This window comes from Phaenicophaeus curvirostris, chromosome 7 (assembly GCF_032191515.1).
Source record: "Phaenicophaeus curvirostris isolate KB17595 chromosome 7, BPBGC_Pcur_1.0, whole genome shotgun sequence".
Taxonomy (NCBI): domain Eukaryota; kingdom Metazoa; phylum Chordata; class Aves; order Cuculiformes; family Cuculidae; genus Phaenicophaeus; species Phaenicophaeus curvirostris.
In genome coordinates, this window is record NC_091398.1 from 19754171 (window position 1) to 19774760 (window position 20590).

Genomic DNA, 20590 nt, shown 5'->3' on the forward strand with positions numbered 1-20590 from the left:
ATTCACTTGCACCTTCCAGCTTCCCAAAACCAGCCTGCACTGTAAGGGAAGTGCCACAAAGCCCAACTCTCTGCTTTACTCCATGTACAAGACAGAAGACCCTACCAAATGTCACTGAGTTCCTGCTCCCAGACTACAGATGGCTTCCACTGAGGGACTTGCAAGTTAGAGATAGGAGGCAGGAAAAAACCTGTCACAAATTACATGGTAACTGCAACTCATACATTTCTTAGTGCATGGCTGCAGAACTGAAAATTGCATCCCTCATCTTGCACATGCACCTGACATTGCTTAAATATTCAGTTACTCCAAGAAAACCCTTTGTAATTCATTAAAGGGAACAACTACGCAACTCGCTGCCCACACTTCACTGTGTGGTTGCATGAAGCAGGATTCAGTGCTTCTTTCAGGAAGGCACACTGCCAACATATTGCCAATAAAGTAGTAGCACACTACACTTGTGCTATCTTAAAATACACAGCAGAATGTGCCAAGTTTCCTTATTTGGCAAAACAGCCCATTTGCTTTCAGGATCTTTGACCATCCATTTTTAGACCAAATCATCCTTTGTATCCAACATGGCCTACAGTCCTTGAGCAGAACAACCTGGATTTTTGTGGCAGCATTTTTATTTAGCCTTAAAAAAAAAAAATAAAAAAAAGCCCCCTTCCCTAAAAACCTCAAATGCCAAAACATGGTTAACCACTGTCTTATCTAAACAGAAAACAGAAAAGGAGTTATAGAGATATCGAGCTGTGAGAGATACTGCAGTAGAAAGTTTTTATAATGCAAGTTCCTTTAATCATATCAGGAATTGCTGATGGATAAGACATAAACAAACTCAAAGCATAACTCCAAATTAAATATATCCTAATCTTCTAATCTCCCCATGAGTTAAAATAAAGTCAACAACCCCTACAATTCCTAAACTTTCTTAATCAGGCCGAGTACCAGCCCTGCAGTCGGTGAGACTGGAGACACAGCTCTGCCTACCTTAGTTACAGAAGCAATAATATTTCAGCCTGTCCTCGGTCAGAACCTAAGAATTCCACATAACTTCCATTAATAGCATTTCTAATTTTATTTTAATTTATATAACAATCGGTGCTATGGAAAAAAGAGCTCAACTCAGCCTAAACAGTTTGAGCACTTCAGGAACAGAACTATTTCCGACCGGAGCCGCGTCAATGGCAGGAACAGAAGGGTTTGAAGGCTTCGCTTTAAACAGAAAGCGTTATATCTCTGAGAAACCCTTAAGCGGCTGCAGGACACCCCGGCAGCGCCTCTGCGCTCTCCCCAGGCAGGGACCCGCGCCTCGAGCCGCCGCCAGGGCCCGGCCGGGCTCCCCATTTCGGGGCAAAGTCCCGAGAACACCCAACCGAGCACCGCGCCCGGGAGCCGTCGTGTTTTCAGTGACCCAGTTAATCCTAGCGCTTTCAAATGATTTCTGCTTCTGGAATTTAGGGGGAGGAAAAAAAAAAAAAACCAAACCACCACGGAAAAAAGGGAATGATCCACGGCTTTCCCGAAGGCGCTGGACGAGCCGCAAAAGGCAGATCGTGAGCACCGAAAGAACGCGAACTAGGGGAGGGAACAAACCCAGGGGAGCGCAGAGGAGAAAAGAACGCTGGGTTATTTAAGAAAATGGGGGGAGAAGGAAAGAAGGAAACGGGACGGGAAAGAAAGAAGGAAAGAAGGAAAGGGGACGGGAAAGAAAGAAGGAAAGGGGACGGGAAAGAAAGAAGGAAAGGGGACGGGAGGAAAGGAAAAAAGGAAAGGGGAAAGAAAGTAAAAAAGAAGGGGGAAAAAAGCAAAGAAGGAAAGAAAGGGGACAGGAAAGAAATAAATAAAAAGGGGGACTAGAAGGAAAGAGAGAGAGAAAGAGAGAAAGAGAGAAAGAGAGAAAGAGAGAAAGAGAGAAAGAGAGACAGACAAGAAGAGGCCAGAAACAGGAATGGGACGGGCAGCCGCCCCTCAGAGCCCCCCGCGGGCGCTTTGACGCCCCGAAGGACAGAGCGGCGCCGCGGCGAAGGCGCAGGCAGCGCCGCCCCCGCCCCGCGGGGCTCCCGAAGCCACCCCCCTGCTCACCTTCCCCGAGGGACTCCGGCTGTCGGGGCCGCAGCTCCCGGAGCCGCCGACGGAGCCTGAACCGCGCGGCCGCGTCCCCCGCTCCGTCCGCGCCGCTTCCGGTCGCAGCGCGAGCCGCCCCCGCGCCGCCCGCAGCGCCGCCCCCGCCACAGGCACCGCGCGGGCCCCGGGCGCCCCGGGCTGCGGCACCGGCGGGCGGGGGCGGCGTTACACTGGGCGTAAGGGGGATCTGTTCACCCCGAGGGCGGTGAGGCCCTGGCACAGGCTGCCCCGGGGAGCCGTGGCCGCCCCGTCCCTGGAGGCGTTCGGGGCCGGGCTGGATGGGGCTCGGGCAGCCTGGGCTGGTGGCACGTCCCTGCCCGTGGCGGGGGTGGAACTGGGTGATCTTTAAGGTCCCCTCCATGGTTCCATGGGTGGCTCCATGGACGGCTCCGGCAAGCCGCAGAGTGTGGCCTAGGACTGAGGCAGGACTTGTCAGCCAGCCACCCCATCTAGGAACCACTGGACTGAGCAGAGCCTGTCAGTGCCGGCGGGCGGAGGGGGTCCTGGCACTGCCATGCACCCATCTTTGCGAGCACGAGTTCCTTCCTTCCAGGTCTGCTGCTTCACAAGCATTATAGCTAAATTTTATAGAATCATAGATTAGTTTGGGTTGGAAGGGACCTTAAAGCCCACCCAGTTCCACCCCCCTGCCATGGGCAGGGACACCTCCCACCAGACCCGGCTGCCCGAGGGCCCATCCAGCCTGGCCCTGAACACCTCCAGGGATGGGGCAGCTGCAGCTTCCCTGGGCAGCCTGTGCCAGCGCCTCACCACTCTCATCAAGAAATCCTTCCTTATGCCTAGCCTAACTCTGCCCCTCTCCAGTTTATACCCATTCCCCCTCATCCTATCACCACAAGCCTTTGTGAACAGTTCCTGCCCAGCTTTCTTGTAGCCCCTTGAGGTACTGGAAGGTCGCTATAAGATCTCCTCGGAGTCCTCTCCAGGCTAAATTTATCTGAAGTGATCACCAAAATGACCAGGCGATGCTAATTTTTAAAAAAGTCCATTCTGCTGCTTCTGTGTCACCAGAGCCGAGATGGTGTGTCCATGAGCCACAGCGTCTTTTCAGTGCTGGGTGTTGCTCCCCCCTTCCCCAGCAGAGTTGCAGAGCTGCTGTGGCTGTGGGTTGGTGAGAGAGCTTGGAGGTCCACAGTAGGAGGAAGCAAGCGGCATCTGCTGCTGTAGCTCCTTTTAGGAATGTGGAAGAAGTGGAAAACGACTGGCAAGTGGAAACCCAGCCTTCCATCCATATTCCCAGCTGCCCTCAGGATAGTCACCCCAGGTCTGGACAGATGAAAACAGAGACAACTGCATTTCTGTCTTCTGAAGCCACATGGACCCTCCCTTATCCAAAGACAATGAGGTACTCTGCTGTTAAGGAAAATTTTTTGTAAATCAAAAATAAGCTGTCATGCTTAAAGAAAGTGACGCAAAAAACTTGGGAGCAAACAATCTTTCTGTTAAGGCAAACACATCACATGGCTGTGAAAGTATATTATTTTATATCTGTATCATACAAGATTTATTGCCATCACTGCTTTACACCACACTTCCCAGCTCATCTACCAGTGTCTGTGGTTTTGCATTCACTGGAGAATCTTAGCTCCTCATTATCTCTCATATTTGACTATTGTTATAGGCATGTGCCGTATAAAAATCAGCAGCGTAGCAGAATGAATCACAAGCATCACATTGAATCATATACATTAATTGTACATCACAAAGATCTATGGTATCGAGGTGAATCATGTAAGAACACTTTACTGATTAATCAAATACAATTTTTCCACGAGCATCACAGGCTCTTCTCTAAGGTGTGTTATTCTGGCATGTGGGAGGGAAAAAAAAGTTAAAACAGCAGAGCAGAAGCATACATTTCTGGGCATAAAATAAAACATACTATTTCACTGTGCCATAATAAGTAACTGGAGCAAAATTCAGAAAGATCCTACGCACTGGGTGCAATGAGTAAACCAAGATGCTAAGGAAGTTAAAAAGCAGGCACTGATGACCAACCCCCTTCCACCTATCTGGCAGGCTCAGCATTGCCAAGACAAGCAGTGAAGGAGGTTGGCGGGCTCTGGCTTCCCCTGGGTTCCCCTGGCACTTTCAGACACTTTTTGTCTGAGCTGAGTGCTTGTGCTGTATCATGAACTGACCTGCTGTTGAGCCTGGAGAAGTCTCAGACTTTTTGTCTGAGCTGAGAGTGCTTATGTTGTATCATGAACCTATCTGCTGTTGAGCCTGGAGAAGTCTCAAGACAAAGTCAATCAAAGCTGCTGCATTTTTAAAGGAAGAACAAATATCAAATGCAAATCACATGAAACTCTGGAGGAGGAAAGGTGCCACATACTTAGTCTCTTAAATGCTGTGACTAACCCGTTTATCCTTCCTGTCTGAGGCAATTGCCAATTAGTCAAATGATTTTAAAATCTATTTAAATGTTAAAACACTCAATCCATAGGCATTTGCTTCAGAGAGCAGAGAGCATTCAGAGGTCTCTTGCCTTGGGCACTTTGTCCAGGACTTCGTATCTGCAGACTGGGATTTATCATGTCTGAATTTAGGTCCTGCTTGCAGAAAGAAATAAACCTTTTCTGTAGTGCATGAGAAATGAGGGGGTGGTTAATATTTCTGACTCCATGGGCTGGAGTGCAGAGTCTGCATCAGGCACTGTGTTAACATGCCAGTGTTTAAAACAGGTAATTGCACTTGCTGTATTACAGGACGTGAGAGTAAAAGCAAAGGAGCCTGCATGAGGACTGTCCAACACAGGCAGTATATTATTGTGAAGCTGGAATTATTACAACAGGGTTTCAAGTGTGCATTTTGGGGTTCATATTCTTTCTGCTCTCTTGCTAATTAGTATTTGGATCTTTTTCAAATTTTTTTTTTCATTATCATGAAAATGAAAAATTAACTAGAAAAGATCAGAAACCAGTGTAATTGGAGTTTCTTGGGTTATCATAATGCCATCGAAACCAAAGAGCCAACACGTGGTGGTATGATTCCTCTCCCTTTTTGAGGCAGCAAATTCAAACTGAGAAACTCACTATGTTCACTCTGCAGAACTCGATCCTAATCTCAGGCTTTTTCAATTTATATGGAACAGGCAGAAAAGGAAAATATTTAAAAGCTAACAGAAGTCATCGTAAAGCAACAACACTTGGCAAAGGATAAAGGCAGTTCTAGCAACTTTCAACTCAATTTTGGAGTTGAAAGGATTCATACAAATTGTCTCTTTACATCTCATTGCCACACTGGGTGTGCAATGACGTCTCACTGCCTTTCAACATGGAAAATATAGTTTCATGCATACGTCCAGGTGTTTTAAATTATCCTGCCTGCCAAATGAAGCAGTCACACCCATCCCCTGCCCAGTGAGCCCCATCCCTGCCGCGGCACTGCCCACCTTGCCTTCTGCCAACACATTTTTTGCATGGCTGGTGATGAACTGAGCTGTAGAGCCAAAGCTACTCTGGGGAAAAGCAATCATTTTTCACCCAGATCAGTATCTGAATGCGGGTCATTGGGAAATGGCACAAAGACTCATACTAGAGCAAAGGCAGGAGAGGAGCAAGGGCTGATATGAGCAGCTGAGAAGGTACAGAGCCTGGAAGTGCATTTTTAGCAGTGATGGGTTTTGCCAGCTTAAACTGCACATGAAACTTTATAGACACAGATAATTTGGAGGTGGACACCTGCTCCGTATTTTTCAGTTCTCCTTCGATACTGGCTCAGAGTTCAGCTCAGGCTTAGTACTGAGATTTCTTTGAAGCATTTCTGCTTCTGTGGCTGATACAGCTTGCCTCTGTTTCTAGCTTAAAAAATTGGCCAGAAAACATGGTGGGGGTCATGTCTGGGATGTGCTAGGACACAAGGTTGCACACAGTGCAGCAGAAGAAGGAGCACTAACATACTCTAGTGTTAATCTAGCTAAATAAAGAAATAGTAGCAGTCCCAGTATGGTAGCATTAATGTTATGCTGTTTGTACCATCAGGTTTGTGACCTGGAAGGGGTGCACGAGTGACTTGCCTGAAAACCCTCTCTGCACCATTATTTTTGCTTGCACTGTCCAGACTGAAATTCATTCAGGAACGTCCAGATACACTGCAACCACACACCTCTGCGGTTACACCCCAGAATGTAACAGCAGGGTTGGTTTCACGACTAAAAGGGAACTTGCATGGCACTGATAGCCAAAATAAGCTGCATTTAGCCTTTCTGAGAGATGGCAGGTGGAAAATCTAAGGAATTGCCTTCGGATTTGGCTCAGAGGCAATCCTGCCTTTGCTGCTGTAAGGACACAATAAACATGCACCCACAAACACCGACCTGATAGTACATGCAGCCCCCATGCTCACACAGCTGGGGCTGTGACTCCCATTTGCTTCAGCAGCCCAGGCTTTTGTGTCTAGTAGGTAACAGCTAATTCTCAACTTCCATAGGGAGTGAAGAAAGATGGAGCCTGTACTAACTGTCATATGTCTCTTAGACCCACACAACAGGTATTTTTTTTCTTCTCTCATTTTCTCATCTGTTTTTTGTATTAGAGAGAAAAATAAGGAATTTGTGAAAGTGTCTATATGGTATATTTAACATAAAGTTATGAATATACATTATTATAAAATATTAATTATGAATTAACTGTAAAATTATTAAGCATGGAATTATTAAATACATACTAGAATGATAAAATACAGGCATTTGTGTGGCAAAGGCTTGTCTGCAATGGGAGTATTATATGTGAATCAAATACTTGCTTTGTGCATAATGGTTTTTGGAACCGGCAGGCTACAGCTTGTACACTATTTGTCTTTCGACCGCGCATGTGTGCAGTATAAAAGTACATATAATGTCTTCAAACAGGTCAATACAATTAACAATGAGATAGCAATGAGATGGCAAAATATTAACATGAAATAAATTTCTTTATTGATTTACAAGAATAGCTTTCTTATTTTTAGTGGCACCACAATTTTTAGCCAAACATTATACTCAGCTGTAATCCACTCACTAGTACTCTGCTCAGTTACCGTTTCATTATATACTTTAAATTATATAGAGAGAGACAGTTCATTTTCCTTCTTATATTATATTTTGTCGTCCAATAGGCTTAATATATTGTTCTAATTACAGCACATTTTTTCCTCTAAAATGTAATATGTCTTAACATTGTTTTCTTTGTTTTAAAGATGTTCTGAATTTATTGTTGCTATATCTATTTGTGTTGTCTAATCCTCACTGCTGAAGCAAGAGCACCTTCACTTCTCTGGTAATATTTTTCCAATAGGTTGCTTGATTGTAGAGAGTCTGGGCAGAGGAAGGCACAATTCCACCTCTGAGGACCACCAAGGGAAGATGACAACATGGAATGTTCCGCAACTGATTTAAAGCATTGCATCCTATTATCTTTATTAAAACTAATTAGTACCTAATTATTGAGTATATTTCCCTCCCTTGCAAAGTAAAGGCAGCCACTGGAATAATGAAAACTTTGGCCACCATTGGCAGGGAGTCAGTTTGAACTAAAAGGAAAATATCCGTTCCTTTTAATGATGTACTGTAGTATTAGTAGCTTACATTTTTTTGCCACTTATTTAAATCAGAGTTATTTTAATTAGAAAAAATCTCTGTATTGAGGATTGCATCTTTTTCTCTGGATTTTTAGATGAAATAACACTAGAAAACATCCATAACATCAGACTACCTCGGAAAAGCCCTTGTTCTAGATAAATCCGTTTAGCTATATAATCTCAGTCCTTTTGCCTGTGTTTCAAAAAAAAAAAAAGCGATCCCCCTCGCTCCCCGAACACTAGCACACTATTAACAATGGCTAATTGTGACAGGAATGAAAAAAAAAACTGTGCAGACCTTGAACTAGTTTCTGGCAACAGAGCTAACTGATCAGGAGCATCACAAAGGAGTTACATGCCAGACAACTGGAACAGGAGAAACATTAGGGCAGGAATTACAAATGGAAGGAAATGCTAGATTTCAAACAGACACTAGGCAGCAACCTGCCAGCACCGCAACCCTCAAGGGTCAGTCCTACAGAGAATGAGGACATCTAAAGAAAACCCAAGGCAACACTGGCTCTCTGTTATCTGAGAACAGCCACAATGCTGCCGAGGGTACTCCTGCGCAGAAATAATGTACACCTGAGAAAAACCACAAAGAGTCGGCAAATACAGCTAGCAGATTCACTTGCTGGCTCGGACAGCATCTGAAGAATGAACTATTTAAAAACACAAGAGGTGGTGTTATAATGAGGAAACCATGGAGAGCAGAAAGCTTATGATTATTGACAGAAGTTGATTAAGTAATGGATTATTGTCTGTTAGGATGTCAGAGTATCTACTGTCACCTCCATCCTACGTATCTTTATGTAAATTTCCTTTAATTGAGTTATTCATGTAGAATCATTATTTTCATTGGTAATGTGCTTTATTTGCATTTGAAAGCAAAAAGAGGAAAAAAATTAAACACGACTGCCTGACCCCTGCCATGTGACAAAGGCTTTGCTTTTTGTCACTCTGACCCAAATGGATTAGGGCCAGCAAATAAAGGTCAGTCTTTTACCAGTACCCCTGGGTGTCACATTTTTATTACAAGGAGTTTCCAAGAAAAATATTCCAATTTGCGTCACTAATTATGCATCCTTTATGCATTTTCATGCAGTTTTCTGAATTTATTTTGAATTCAGAAATTACCATTGGGTGCCAAACCTATTAAAAATAAAGCCTTTGTGAAATATCCTTCAGCATTTAAAGGTAAATCATAGATTTTGTAGCTGTACATGCTCTCTTTTTTTCCCTTTTAACTGCAAGAATCTTCCTTTTTGCAGTAGTCCCCTAATCACCCAAGTCATAAACTGCCAAGACTGAGGCTGGATTACCTTCCTTTGTGAATTTACGAGTTATTTCCCTAGTTAGGTGCTGTGTGAGCGCTGTATTTTATTGCTAACGCAGTGCAAGGGGCCAGTCTTACATGCTCTTGGACGTTGTGCAGGTAAGTGCATGGGGGCTGTACCGTGGGTGCTCCTGTGGCACTTGCCACAGCCTTGCACCATGGTGAGACACTGGAGCTTGATTGAACCACCAGTCATGCCAGGGAGCTCCCAGTCCTGCAGGAGCTGGTTTGGGGAGGCAGTGCCTGTTCCTGAGAGAGTCAGAGAGGTGAGGGTACCCTCTGGCCGCTGCGCATCACCCCTCCTGAGGGCCAGTCAGCCCTATAGCACTGCCGCGGGCAGATATCCAAGCACGGCAGGGGTTCCCTGGGCACAGCTACAGCCCTGGAGGCAGGGCTGCACTGGCTGTTTGTGCTCAAGGTGAAGATAAGCTGCTGTAAAAGTTTCTGGTTTAGCAATTTTAATGATAACTTTTTTAATCTGGTCATTATTTTCTTTGATTGCTAATACCTTGACCTCTGGTGACAGCTACTGCTTGTGCCTACTTACCTTTAATGCAGGCTACAGTAAAGAACATTATGATTATTTGAAAAGGCAGGGTGTAATGCATTTCAGATTAACAGTGAAAGAAAAGCTATTCAAGTTAGAGTTTCACTTTGCCATATCACTCTCTATGCTGCTTTCCTTATTATCAGTACAAAAAATGAAATGAGAATAGCACATCTTTTAATTTTCTTCCACTATTACCTCTTGATTTGCATTCAGAGCTCCCAGAAGAAATACCGCTGAATTGAGAAGTAGTCTATTTAAGCTGTGTGGTGTTTAAAAATTGCTGGAAGAGGTTAAGGTACTGTATATTATGCAGTTGACCTTACTAAGAAGCTATGTTAACAATTTAGGCTTATAATTTTGTGTCGTTACATTTTGTTAATTTTTTTTTCTTTTTTAGCAAAATTCATTATCTCTTTTTGGTACCCCTGCAGTTTAAACCTTTTTATTTCTCTCTAACTTATTCTGTAAGATTTCTAAGTTGTATTTAAACTTCCTGTATTTAAAAGGTTGTTTTCTCAATGTCTCTTTGAAAAGGGAATGGTTTTGTCTATGTCTTTCTCTTTGTACCTGGTTGGCAGAGGCTGTGTGTGCCTTCACAGCACTTTCCTTAGGAGGAGAAACCCCAAACCCTCCACCTGCAGTCCTGCAAATACATTTGAACTCTTTTATCTGGCACTATCATGACTTCATTGCTGATTGGGAAAATATTTTGGGTCCTGCCTTTTCAAACTGTTGTACCCAAACTGTGTAAAGCATCCTTGATCCTGCTGGAGGACTGTGAGGCAGCAAAGGAGACAGGCTGGACAGGCTTATCCATCTTTCCCACTGGAAATGGTCCCTGGTGTCTGCTCTGCTGCAAATAGTGGCTGGACACTCTCATGCAGTGTTAGTTGACATGGGCCAAAATCAGACTGAGTGCTAAAAGTAAGGCAGCGTGGCCTGAGCTGCGCAGTGCTGGGGGTCACCCAGCCCTCTTTTGCTTGCCTGAGTTGGCACAGCGTCTGAGACCAGGTCCACAAACCGGCCCCAAGAGTTAGCAGGGAAGGGGTGTCTCTTCACTGAAGTGGGATCAAATTGTGACTCGCAGCCGCATGCAAAGGGTGAAGACAGTATGGGCTTTTTGACATTTCAGTGTTTTCTGAGCTCATTCATTCTTGACGCTATTGCAGTAGTCGCTTAGACTTCATATAGCAACAGCAATATATTGACAGCTGCCTTCCGCTTGTAAAGTCAACATGGGGAGCAAGAGAAGCCCAGTATGGATCCTAGAGCCAGACGGTAGTTTTGTTCATTTAATCTCTAGGTATGTAGAGTATGATCAGCATCATAGCAACTATCTGAGCCACTTCAATGAGTTAGATACAGAGATAGCAACTCCTGATATTTATACAGCACCCTTTACTAGCAAAATTAAAAAATGCCAGATATCTGTTTTATTGAGTAGGTAAACTGCATTCATTTGTTGATATGGAGGTGCCATAAAACCTCTGTTTCTACCACTGCCTTATATCTACACAATAGAGACTGTTTGGCAACAAATAAGTGAAACAGTTAGAGGTTCTAAGAAATTAAATAATAAACCAAGAGGATAAAAACATACTAAAAGGATGAAGAATCAGTCTATGTGCAGAGCCAAGCTGAAACTTGGCAGCTTTATAAACCAGTTAACACAGAAATAAATGAAAGTCTAAACAACAGGAACGAATCTGGAACAAAAAAAATAATTCATGAACTCACAAATGTTATAAACTGATTGTAAAGATAAAAAAGATTTTGAATTAATTGTGTCCCTGTTGTTTATTCTACTGCATATTTATCTTCTGGGAAGATTCTGTATCTTCAAAAGCCATATCAAGTATATTCACAGAGCAGTACAAATGGAAATAAGAAATATTTCTCACTTGAAATAATAAGACACAAATTTGTCTCTGTTATTAGCTGGTTTTCCTCTGAATCATCTTGAACTTCTAGTCAGACAGCAAAGTTAAAATAAACTATTTCATCATGCTGCAGAATATTTCTTAACAGTGTAATTCTTTCCTTTGCAGAATGCAGGTACTGAGCTGACAGTTGTTCTATGTGTCAGCATTTCCCTGGTGATTCTTAGCTTTTGCAGTATTTATGTTTTGACTAAAAGGATGTAATTATTTTTATAGATACAAAAATAAGATCTTTATACGTATACTGGCTCCACACAGTCCTGGTCAGTGGCAAGAAAAGTATACTCTGCATCCGAGACAGAATGTAGACTGTATCAATGAGGTCATCTCTGAACCTTAATTATGAGATAATGGTTGTAACTTGTAATTTCAGGCTTAATCAGTTTTATGACATCCAGCTTTGCAGAGCAGAGCCGGCGTGAATGCAACAGGAAAGCCTTTTGCCATGGGAACATCGTCATTCCCTTGGCAAACACTTGGCCACCATCGGCGCAGGCCCAGCACTATCACAGCCACAGCCCACGGAGGATTCAGGCTAGCAAAAGTCTTAGAGGGGAAAAGGCACCAGACCACCTCCTCCCTCACGGCTGCAGGACCCGATGGATCTCCCTGAGGAGACAGAAACCAGAGGCCTCTCGAATGCCATGTTAGCGGAGGTCTCAACTTGAGTTAACCAACCTGAGGTAAAATCCCGTCCAGGATAAGGTGAATTGTAGTGTTCACGTTAGTGACTGAGCAGGACAAATCAGTCAGTAGCTAACATGAAGAATACATTCCTTCTTCATTAAACATGCCAATTGAAATGTTTTCTGTCTTTACACAGGAGGGAAGGGAGCCTCCTTAGAAACTCTTAAAAAAACCAGCTAATAAAACCATAGCGTTACATTACTGCAAGACTGTCATTCCCTGTGGCAGGGATGGATCCGACTGGCTTTGCACTGGTCATCCTTATCACAGCGGGGGTAGGATAACTGCGGTTTCGAGGCTCAGCAAATGACAAGCGAAGTTTGCTGCATCAGCCAATTAACAGCATCGGTATTTATGCAGGAACAAAGCTAAAGTGCAAATAAGGCCAGCGACTAAACCCTTCCGGCAATTACATTTAATAAGGTACTGTGTGTTATTTACAGAAAACATATATCACATATTTCCTACACTTAAAATGCACACAAAGTATAGAGACAAAAGCTGCGCTCTCGTAACATGCTAAACAAAATAAATAAAACTTAATTATTTTGGCACAATAACTATTACATAAATAAATAGTCTAGAACATAATGAACTAACATTTATTTACAGTCTATGGAAAGTGCAAAACAATTGGCTGAAAATTAAAATATTTGTAAATGCTTAAGACCAGAAAATATGTGTTAACCAGCCACAATTAATTATAGCCGAAGTTTAAGGTTTTAATGTCCAGGAAATTATTATTTTGAAATCTATTTGTGCATATTGTGCTCTTTTTGAACCGGTAATTTGCTACCTTTATGCTATTGATTTCAACAACCTTACTATCATAATGGAATTTTGTAAAAACCTGATCAGTAGTTTAAAAAAAGAAGGAAAATGTAAACACAGATTAATATATTTATCATTCAAAATATTTTCAGTCCTGTCAGTTTTCTGAAATGCCACACTGCTTGCAGTTGTAGGCAGTATGATTAAGATAGAATTTTTTCGTAGTATCTGTTCCATTTCAACTGGAAATATTTGATAGTCTTATCTGAATGGAACTATACCTTGGATGTCTCTTGAATCTACATTCTTTCATCAGACACTTAGATACACACTCCACTGAGGTCAACAGTAGCTGGGCAAGTTAAACTGATGATCAGTTTTGGTCCTGATCTGGAGAATAAATCATAAAATACAGATTTTTAATTAGGAAGAAAAACACTACCTCCCTTAAAATTGTTAGAAGCTGTTTGTGTATTTTTCACTATTTTACTTTATTATTTGCCTTTCTTTACCCATATGAGAAATCATTTACTACACTTTAAGATGAATTAACAGTTCAGAATGTGGCAACTCATACAGCTACAGTGCATAAATTCTTACTCAGCCAAAGTTCTCTGACAGGTTTGTATATTGTGCGTTGCCTAAGACCTTAGAATATATTTTTGCTTATTTTTGTAGTGGCAGTGTGGTAGCAGAGAAAGTGAAGCTCTTAACAAGTGACCTTAACAGCATAAAAAATCATTTCTCATGATTGCTTCAAATGTTTATGCTCGACGCGGTTCTAGTCGGTGAGACATCTGTGATAAAGTTCTCTGGTTGTCAATCACATTTAATTGCCGCACATAGCTCCGAACATCCTGATGGTTCTTATTAGTTAGGGCTGCGTCGGGGTCTGGTGAAAGAGAAATGATGTAGGTTTGATACATTTAAACACACAAATGCCTGAACAGAATGCATAACTCTTTATAAGCTGTCACAGGAAACAACAGGTCCTGGTGAGTTAAAAAGAAAATATTTAGAAATTGCTTTCTTTGAAACCCTTCCTCCACATCTGATCATCTTTCTAGTTACTACCCCCACAAATTAACTTTTCCTCTGATGTCCTTGGCTACATTTACTCAAATTGATGGTCCTTGGTTACAGGTTTATACATCACCTTACCAGTCCACAGCTATAAACTATATAGCTAACTATTATGATTTAAAGCTGCCCATCTGCTTTTGAACCAGCAGCTTTCACACAGATTCAAAACTGTATAATTAATTTAAGCTTTCTTTCACAAAATATTCCCACCTCTAGCTTAGTACTAAATATTTGTACTGCTAGTGCCTAGTGGCTGCCACATTCAAGCCTCAAAATTTATTACCTGTTTACATTAACTAACATAACCATGTTATACCTATACCAACAATTATGAAGTACCAGTGAGTAAAAATCTGAGTATCTTCATCCTCACAGTGAACAGTTTACAATTTATGAAATACGTGTTTGTTGGCTTGAACTCAAAAAGAAAGATACTGAACCATATCCAATATATAAATGGACAAACAAGGTCCGAAACAAAAAAGCAGAGACTAACCCTATAGCTTGGGAACCAAAAGTGGGAGAGGAGAGACAAAGAGATGGTTACAGAATATGTTCTAACCTGTCACAGTTAGACGAGATTTAACTCGATCACTCGGTATGAGTGGACATGTGTTCAAATACAGGCATTTTCTCACCCTTGGTCAGAAAATGTCGGTGTGCACCAGCTTTGTCTGTGAAGCAGTTTTTAGCTCGTAACAACATTGCTGTGCTTGAGCATCCACCCTATTTGCCAGACCTGGCTCCTTCTTCCCAAAGACCAATTTGATGCCCAAAGGAGCCCAGTTTTTGTTGGTAGAGGATGTAAAAGCAAAAACAATGGAGATCCTCAACAGCCTTTCTGAAAACGATCGGTAGAATTGTTCTGAATGTTGGCCGGCACTGTATGTAGCTGTGTGTCACCTCAGAAGGAAACTATCTGGAAGGTGATCATAGCTGATTTTCTCAGTTTGTTAAATAACAAGAGTTACAGGCACAGTCTTGTTTTGTTTGTGTCAGACCTTGTACACACACAAAAAGCATGGGACTTAGATATGGTATATCTATAGACGGAGATTTTTTTTTTATATAATGGATAGTGAAAATCCACCTCCATTCTAAACATGTGGAGGTCTTGCTAGTGATACATACATTAAAACTAAAACATACATGGCCAGGAAAACCTTGATGGTGGGAGGGAAAATAAAAAAGGACCATTATCTTCATCTTCTAGAGTTAAGCTTTGATCCAGATGGAAATAAACTATTTTCATAAAAACATGTTGTGATGTATTATTTATTTTGTTATTTGAGAAAGAGGAAGGCTGCTGTGAGGCAACATGAATGAAGTGCTGAGGAAACGCCAGTGTCCCTGGGACTGAGTGCACCTAGATGGGATGAGACCCACAGAGCAAGCCTGTTTGACCACACAGCTCTGTCATCTTACATGGCCTCATGTAAGTTCTCGTAATTATAATGACAAACAGGTTTTAAGTTCACCACCTTATGCAGTCATGTCACTTATAAATGTCATGTTTCTAGACTGGGTTCCTACAATAACAGGGTTTATCCAAGCAAGTATCTTGAATGTATCTGTGTGCTGCCATCTGCTAGCCTTACTTCAACCACTATCTATCCAGTGGATAATTTCACCCAGCTCGAATTTGACAGACATGCAGAGACCTTGCAGATATTTAGCTCCTTCAAATGCTTGGAAAGAGATGGAGAAGGGGCTTATTAGAACTTCCTGAGGGGTATTTCACCCTGTGAAACATCAAAGGATCCGGACATGGAAGAATCACTGGAAACCAGCTTCTCAGTTCTGGTATGCACAGAATTAGTTGTAATTACTGTAGCTACTGATGATAATGCTGACTGTGCAGTTGCTGTAATACACTTACTGAATGATTGGCTTCGGCAGAATTTCACCGTCCTGACAGTGTTGGCAATCATGCGCTGGAAAGAAAAGATGGGATGCAATCAGAGAAAAAGCACTATATTTCATCATCATTTAAACGAAGCACCTAACTGTGCCTGAGTGTAAAGACATATGCCAATAAAAGCAGTCATATGAATGAAAATATAATTTTAATGCTGATACCCTCATACGTAGGGTGTGATTTGCATTTACACAGGCTTTAAATGAGCGTGAATGTAATTTACATGTGCTCAGAGAACCCTTTCCCTCACTAGATGCTGTAAAAGGCCTTAACTAAGAATGAAAATCAGCCACTTCAATGTGCATTTTTGATATCTTTCCACATTAAAAAATAAAAGGAGCACCATGTAGAGCACCCTTGAAGTACATACACATTAAGTTTAAGGCCATCAGTTCCTAACAGCAAGGCCTTTTCCAGACATATTCAGCAATTAAAGAGCTTTCCGTTTGAGTTTAGAATACAGTCCTCCTTGAAATCGCCAGTATAAAATGAGCATATGAGGGTGTATGTTTACTGATTCCCCCTGGAAATATGCTCAATTCACCGGTGAGAAGGCCACTGTTAGAGCTGTGGCCTTGTAGGCAAGTTTCATCAAATAGACCTATTAGCTTGCACAAGTGTCTCTAACCCAACATAAAAAGTGGCTTCACTTTTGGTGGATGCTTTTACTGGCAATTCACAAAAAAAAAAGCAGAAGTTATTTCAGCCCTTCTTGGCTATGCTTGCTCTGCAGTAAATAAGCCATCAATTCCCTCACTTAATTAAGGAAATACTAATCACAGAACCATAGAATTCGTAGGTTGAAAAAGACATCATAAAGTCCAATTGTACCTGTATACTACTAAATCATATCCCTAAGCAATTCATCTACCCGTCTTTCAAATACCTGCAGGGATGGGGCTGATAACCTTTTCAGTGAAGAAGCTTTTCCTTATGTCCAATCTGAACCTCCCCTGGTACAGCTTGAGGCCATTCCCTCTCATCCTGTCACTTGGGCAAAAAGACCAACACTCACCTCTCTACAACATCCTTTCAGGTAGCTGTAGACAGTGATAAGGTCTCCCCTCAGCCTCCTCTTCCCTAGGCTAAACAACCCCAGTTCCCACAGCAGCTCCTCATAAGACATTCTCCAGCCCCTTCACCAGCTTCATTGCTCTTCTCTGAACACGTTGCAGCACCTCAATGTCTTTCTTGTGGTGATGGGCCCAAAACTGAACACAGCATTTGATGTGTGGCCTCACCAATGTCAAGTACAGGGGCCGAATCACTTCCATGGTCCTGCTGACCCTGCTGCTGGTCCTGCTGCCTCATGTTCAGTCATCTGTCAACCAACACTCCCACGTTCTTCTCTGCCAGGAAGCTTTCCAGCCACTCTTCCCCAAACCTGTCGGTGCTGCACGAGGTTGTTGTGTCCCAAGTGCAGGACTCTGCACTTTGCCTTGTTAAACCTCAGCCCACTGGCCTCAGCCCATTGACCCAGCCTGTTCAGATCCTTTTGCACTTTGATAAATGAGATACTATTTTACAATAGTCTCTGAGAACAGAAAGGAAGGTAATTCATAAAGCAAAATATTTGTTGTTTAGGCCTGGACTGCAAAATTCTAACTGGCTTGTGTTATTAGCACTGCAGAGGCAATACAAACACCCATGTGGAGCCAAACTGGTTGTTCTGCAAAATATCAAATAAAATGAAAATTCAGCAGTAAACCTGAATTCCTTAGCTAAATAGCTTGATTCAATCACTGTTATAAAGACAACTTTGTTTCAGTTTCTTTTCCTTAGATTAAGAAAAAGCAGAGGAGGGAAATGCTATTCCTAATCAGAGTCGAACATTTGTTATACACTTTACATCATCCAAATTACAACACAGCTGCCTGTCTTAATGCAGCACACTCTCACCGGGCTGCTTCATACCTTCTTGGATGAGATTAACAAGCTAGCCATAAACGCACACACAATGGAACAATATATTTCTTACTAGCAAACAGCAAAACTTAGGGCATATGCTCCACAAAATTCATACACAATTATAACTTTCTATGAAAACTACATTATAAAAATATATTTGTGAAATCTGTCATTCCAGAAATGGGAAGCACCAATGTAAAACATTCCTTACACACATACTGAATCATCTTAAACATTTCAATGCACTGTCAAGCATACAAAAATGGGTATGGCTGTCGACAGCATTAAAAGCGCTACTGCTATATCGTGTACTACATTTTTGTGGATTATACTTCGTATAATCAAATTAAATACAGCCACTCTGAAACTGATATAAAATATTTTAATTCTAAAATGAAAGATCCTAAAAGGATATGGGTGTACTTATACCTACTAAACAATATGTATTTACATGTGGAAAATAAGTAGATTTCAAGTCAGAATCAGTTTTATCCTGTTAATTTTCATACCTCTTGAAGCCATTACTACTAGGAAGATTTTCTAAGGCACTTACCTTGCAACATTCTCATATGTGCTTAGTGTTAACCATGTGACTAAGCCCCACTGACTTCAGTGGAACCACTTAAAATACTCAAAGATAAGCACCCATTATAATACTGGATTAAGACAGAACATACTGCATATTACAGTGTTGGTTCTTCAAGTCTAACCAAGTAAAATGAAAATCAAAACAACATGTATGTTTAAACATGAATGTCTCATAACTCCATGGATCCATATTTGGCTGTTATGTGATACTGCTACTTTGCTTTATACCTTTTCAAAAAAAACTATTTCAAAGAGAGATTATAAAGTTGAACTGGACCAGTTAACTTGATGAAGTTTCAAGAGTGTCACAACATCAAGGGAGGCTTTGCTAAGGACACTTTATTTTATGAAGGCAGGTAGTGTTGCTTGATGTGCTTTCTACATGGACTGTTAATATACATGCTAACTGTTCAAATATGTAAATGTTCAGGTTTTGAAGCTTGATTTCATAATGATCTTTGGAGCTAGACTGTAGGCTCAGTGTTTGATTAGTTTCTTATTAAGCTTCCAATGTGAAAACTTAAATTTATCAAAAAAGCATGTTCTGTGGAATCCTTTTTATTTTTCTTTATGTGGGGAATTTATTCTGAAAAAACCCATATCATTCATAAAAAGTACTGTAACGCTGTACTGTACTGAAAGGCAAATTATATGTGTAGTGAAGGCTTTTACAAGGTTTTCACTACTTCCAAATTTCTTATTATAGGGGTTACTCCAGACAAGGAAAACCAAAGTGGCAAGTAACTAATCTGACTTTTGGTTAAAGGCTGAAGGGCCTGGCTTCCTTCAGTTGGCTGAAAGGCTTAATTTTAAGGAGTTACTTTGCCTATTCCTGAGGATAATCTCATTCAATCTGTGCTTTCAGAAGCAGCCTGGTAATGATGAAACACAAAGGAGTGAGGAAGTGGGTGTTACGGCAAAATAAATGGAAAACTGTGGCCAGAAGACAGCATTGCAACCCAGCAGGGAGATTCTGGAGCATTATGTGTCCCTGAAGAACTCCTTTTTTCCAAGTGCTGTTGTACTGTCTAATAACTGAAAAGAGCTCCTGTTTGGGTAAAAACTGAACAGAAAAACAGCTTAAGAAGTGGAAGTCAATTTCCCTTCCTGAATCTTGTAGATAAGTTGTCTTTTTTTTATTCAAGAAAACTAAAAACATGTACAGAGAAAATGTTCACATGAAGTTTAATTGCCAGCTCCTTCAACTTTTCTTCAAATAGAGGATCACCTCTAGTTAATGCCTGCAAAAATTAACCTCTGTTTACCCACTGTGCTAAGAAAGACCATTACCGAAAAGCCATACAAACCTAAATTTGGATCTTTCTGAAACAGAACCGACTGCATAATATAACAAGCAACCGCTACTACTAGCGTGCTATATATACACAACAATACCCTTTCAAGTTTTATGCAGTCTGGAGTAGTGGCAGCAGGCCAACACATTATCTTCTAATCCATTCCAAAGCCAGGTTTCTAAATGTTATAAATATTCATATATGCCATAGAAAACTACTAAGGGCTTTAGTCACACACTTTTTGCATAATCTTTATGTTCCAAAAATGAAAAATGTTTTCCCTTTTTTTTTGCATAAGGATCAGAGTGTGAATTCTCTTTTGTTCATCTCCATAAAACCCAAAAGCCAATATGTGCAGATTTTCTAATCCTCATTTCACACCTGAAGGGTGAAGAAGCTTGACAAAAAGAAGCATCAGTGGCCAGCATGGTGGCACTGTCTTGTGCTGCCATGGCAGGTCAGCACTTCTACAGCTCTTTCATGACTTCTGCTCCCTCTACAGGTCCTATTTGTGAGACATGCTTGGTCATGCAACATGGAGGTGGTGCCATGGAAAGTGATCTTTGTTCAGACTGCCTGATGATTTGAGAAACAGCACGGATTAAGTTCTCAAAATGATTGCATCTTCCCTCTATGAACACAAAATTCTGTACTGGCAGGATTATACAGCTAAGGTTTGAATAAAGTGCAAATCAGTAAGGGGTCAAGAGTATGAAATACTGTCTGTCCTTAAGGAGAGTCATGCTCAGTACTTCCCTCACTTTCCTCTCTCTTCTTCCCCTGGAAGGACATAATTCTAGGAAA

At 41.6% G+C, this 20590-nt stretch overlaps 2 protein-coding genes and 1 long non-coding RNA gene across 5 annotated transcripts in view; 1 reads left to right on the top strand and 2 right to left on the bottom strand.

Annotated features, from left to right (window-relative positions):
• The window catches only part of MAP3K20 (mitogen-activated protein kinase kinase kinase 20), an 89319-nt gene extending 87122 nt beyond the window's left edge, over positions 1 to 2197 (bottom strand). The window contains exon 1 of one of the 3 annotated variants that reach the window (XM_069861108.1): positions 2089 to 2197. The gene's annotated coding sequence lies outside the window, so the exon portion shown is untranslated. Of the gene's footprint in view, positions 1 to 993; positions 1069 to 1491; positions 1860 to 2088 lie in introns of those variants that run through there. The other 2 variants (XM_069861110.1, XM_069861109.1) reach the window with 2 other exon arrangements.
• A 1122-nt stretch (positions 2198 to 3319) lies between these two features.
• LOC138722959 (uncharacterized) lies at positions 3320 to 7524 on the top strand. Its single transcript, XR_011337781.1, has 3 exons — positions 3320 to 3496; positions 6583 to 6642; positions 7428 to 7524. It is a non-coding gene; the product is annotated as an uncharacterized lncRNA (long non-coding RNA).
• Positions 7525 to 10997: 3473 nt separating this feature from the next.
• RAPGEF4 (Rap guanine nucleotide exchange factor 4) overlaps positions 10998 to 20590 on the bottom strand; it is a 153728-nt gene continuing 144135 nt past the window's right edge. Inside the window, exons 30-31 of the mRNA XM_069861115.1 lie at positions 15957 to 16011; positions 10998 to 13886 (exon numbers count right to left, since the gene is read on the bottom strand). Coding sequence (XP_069717216.1) covers positions 13759 to 13886; positions 15957 to 16011 — 183 coding nt within the window. The 3' untranslated portion in view covers positions 10998 to 13758. The remainder of the gene's footprint in view (positions 13887 to 15956; positions 16012 to 20590) is intronic.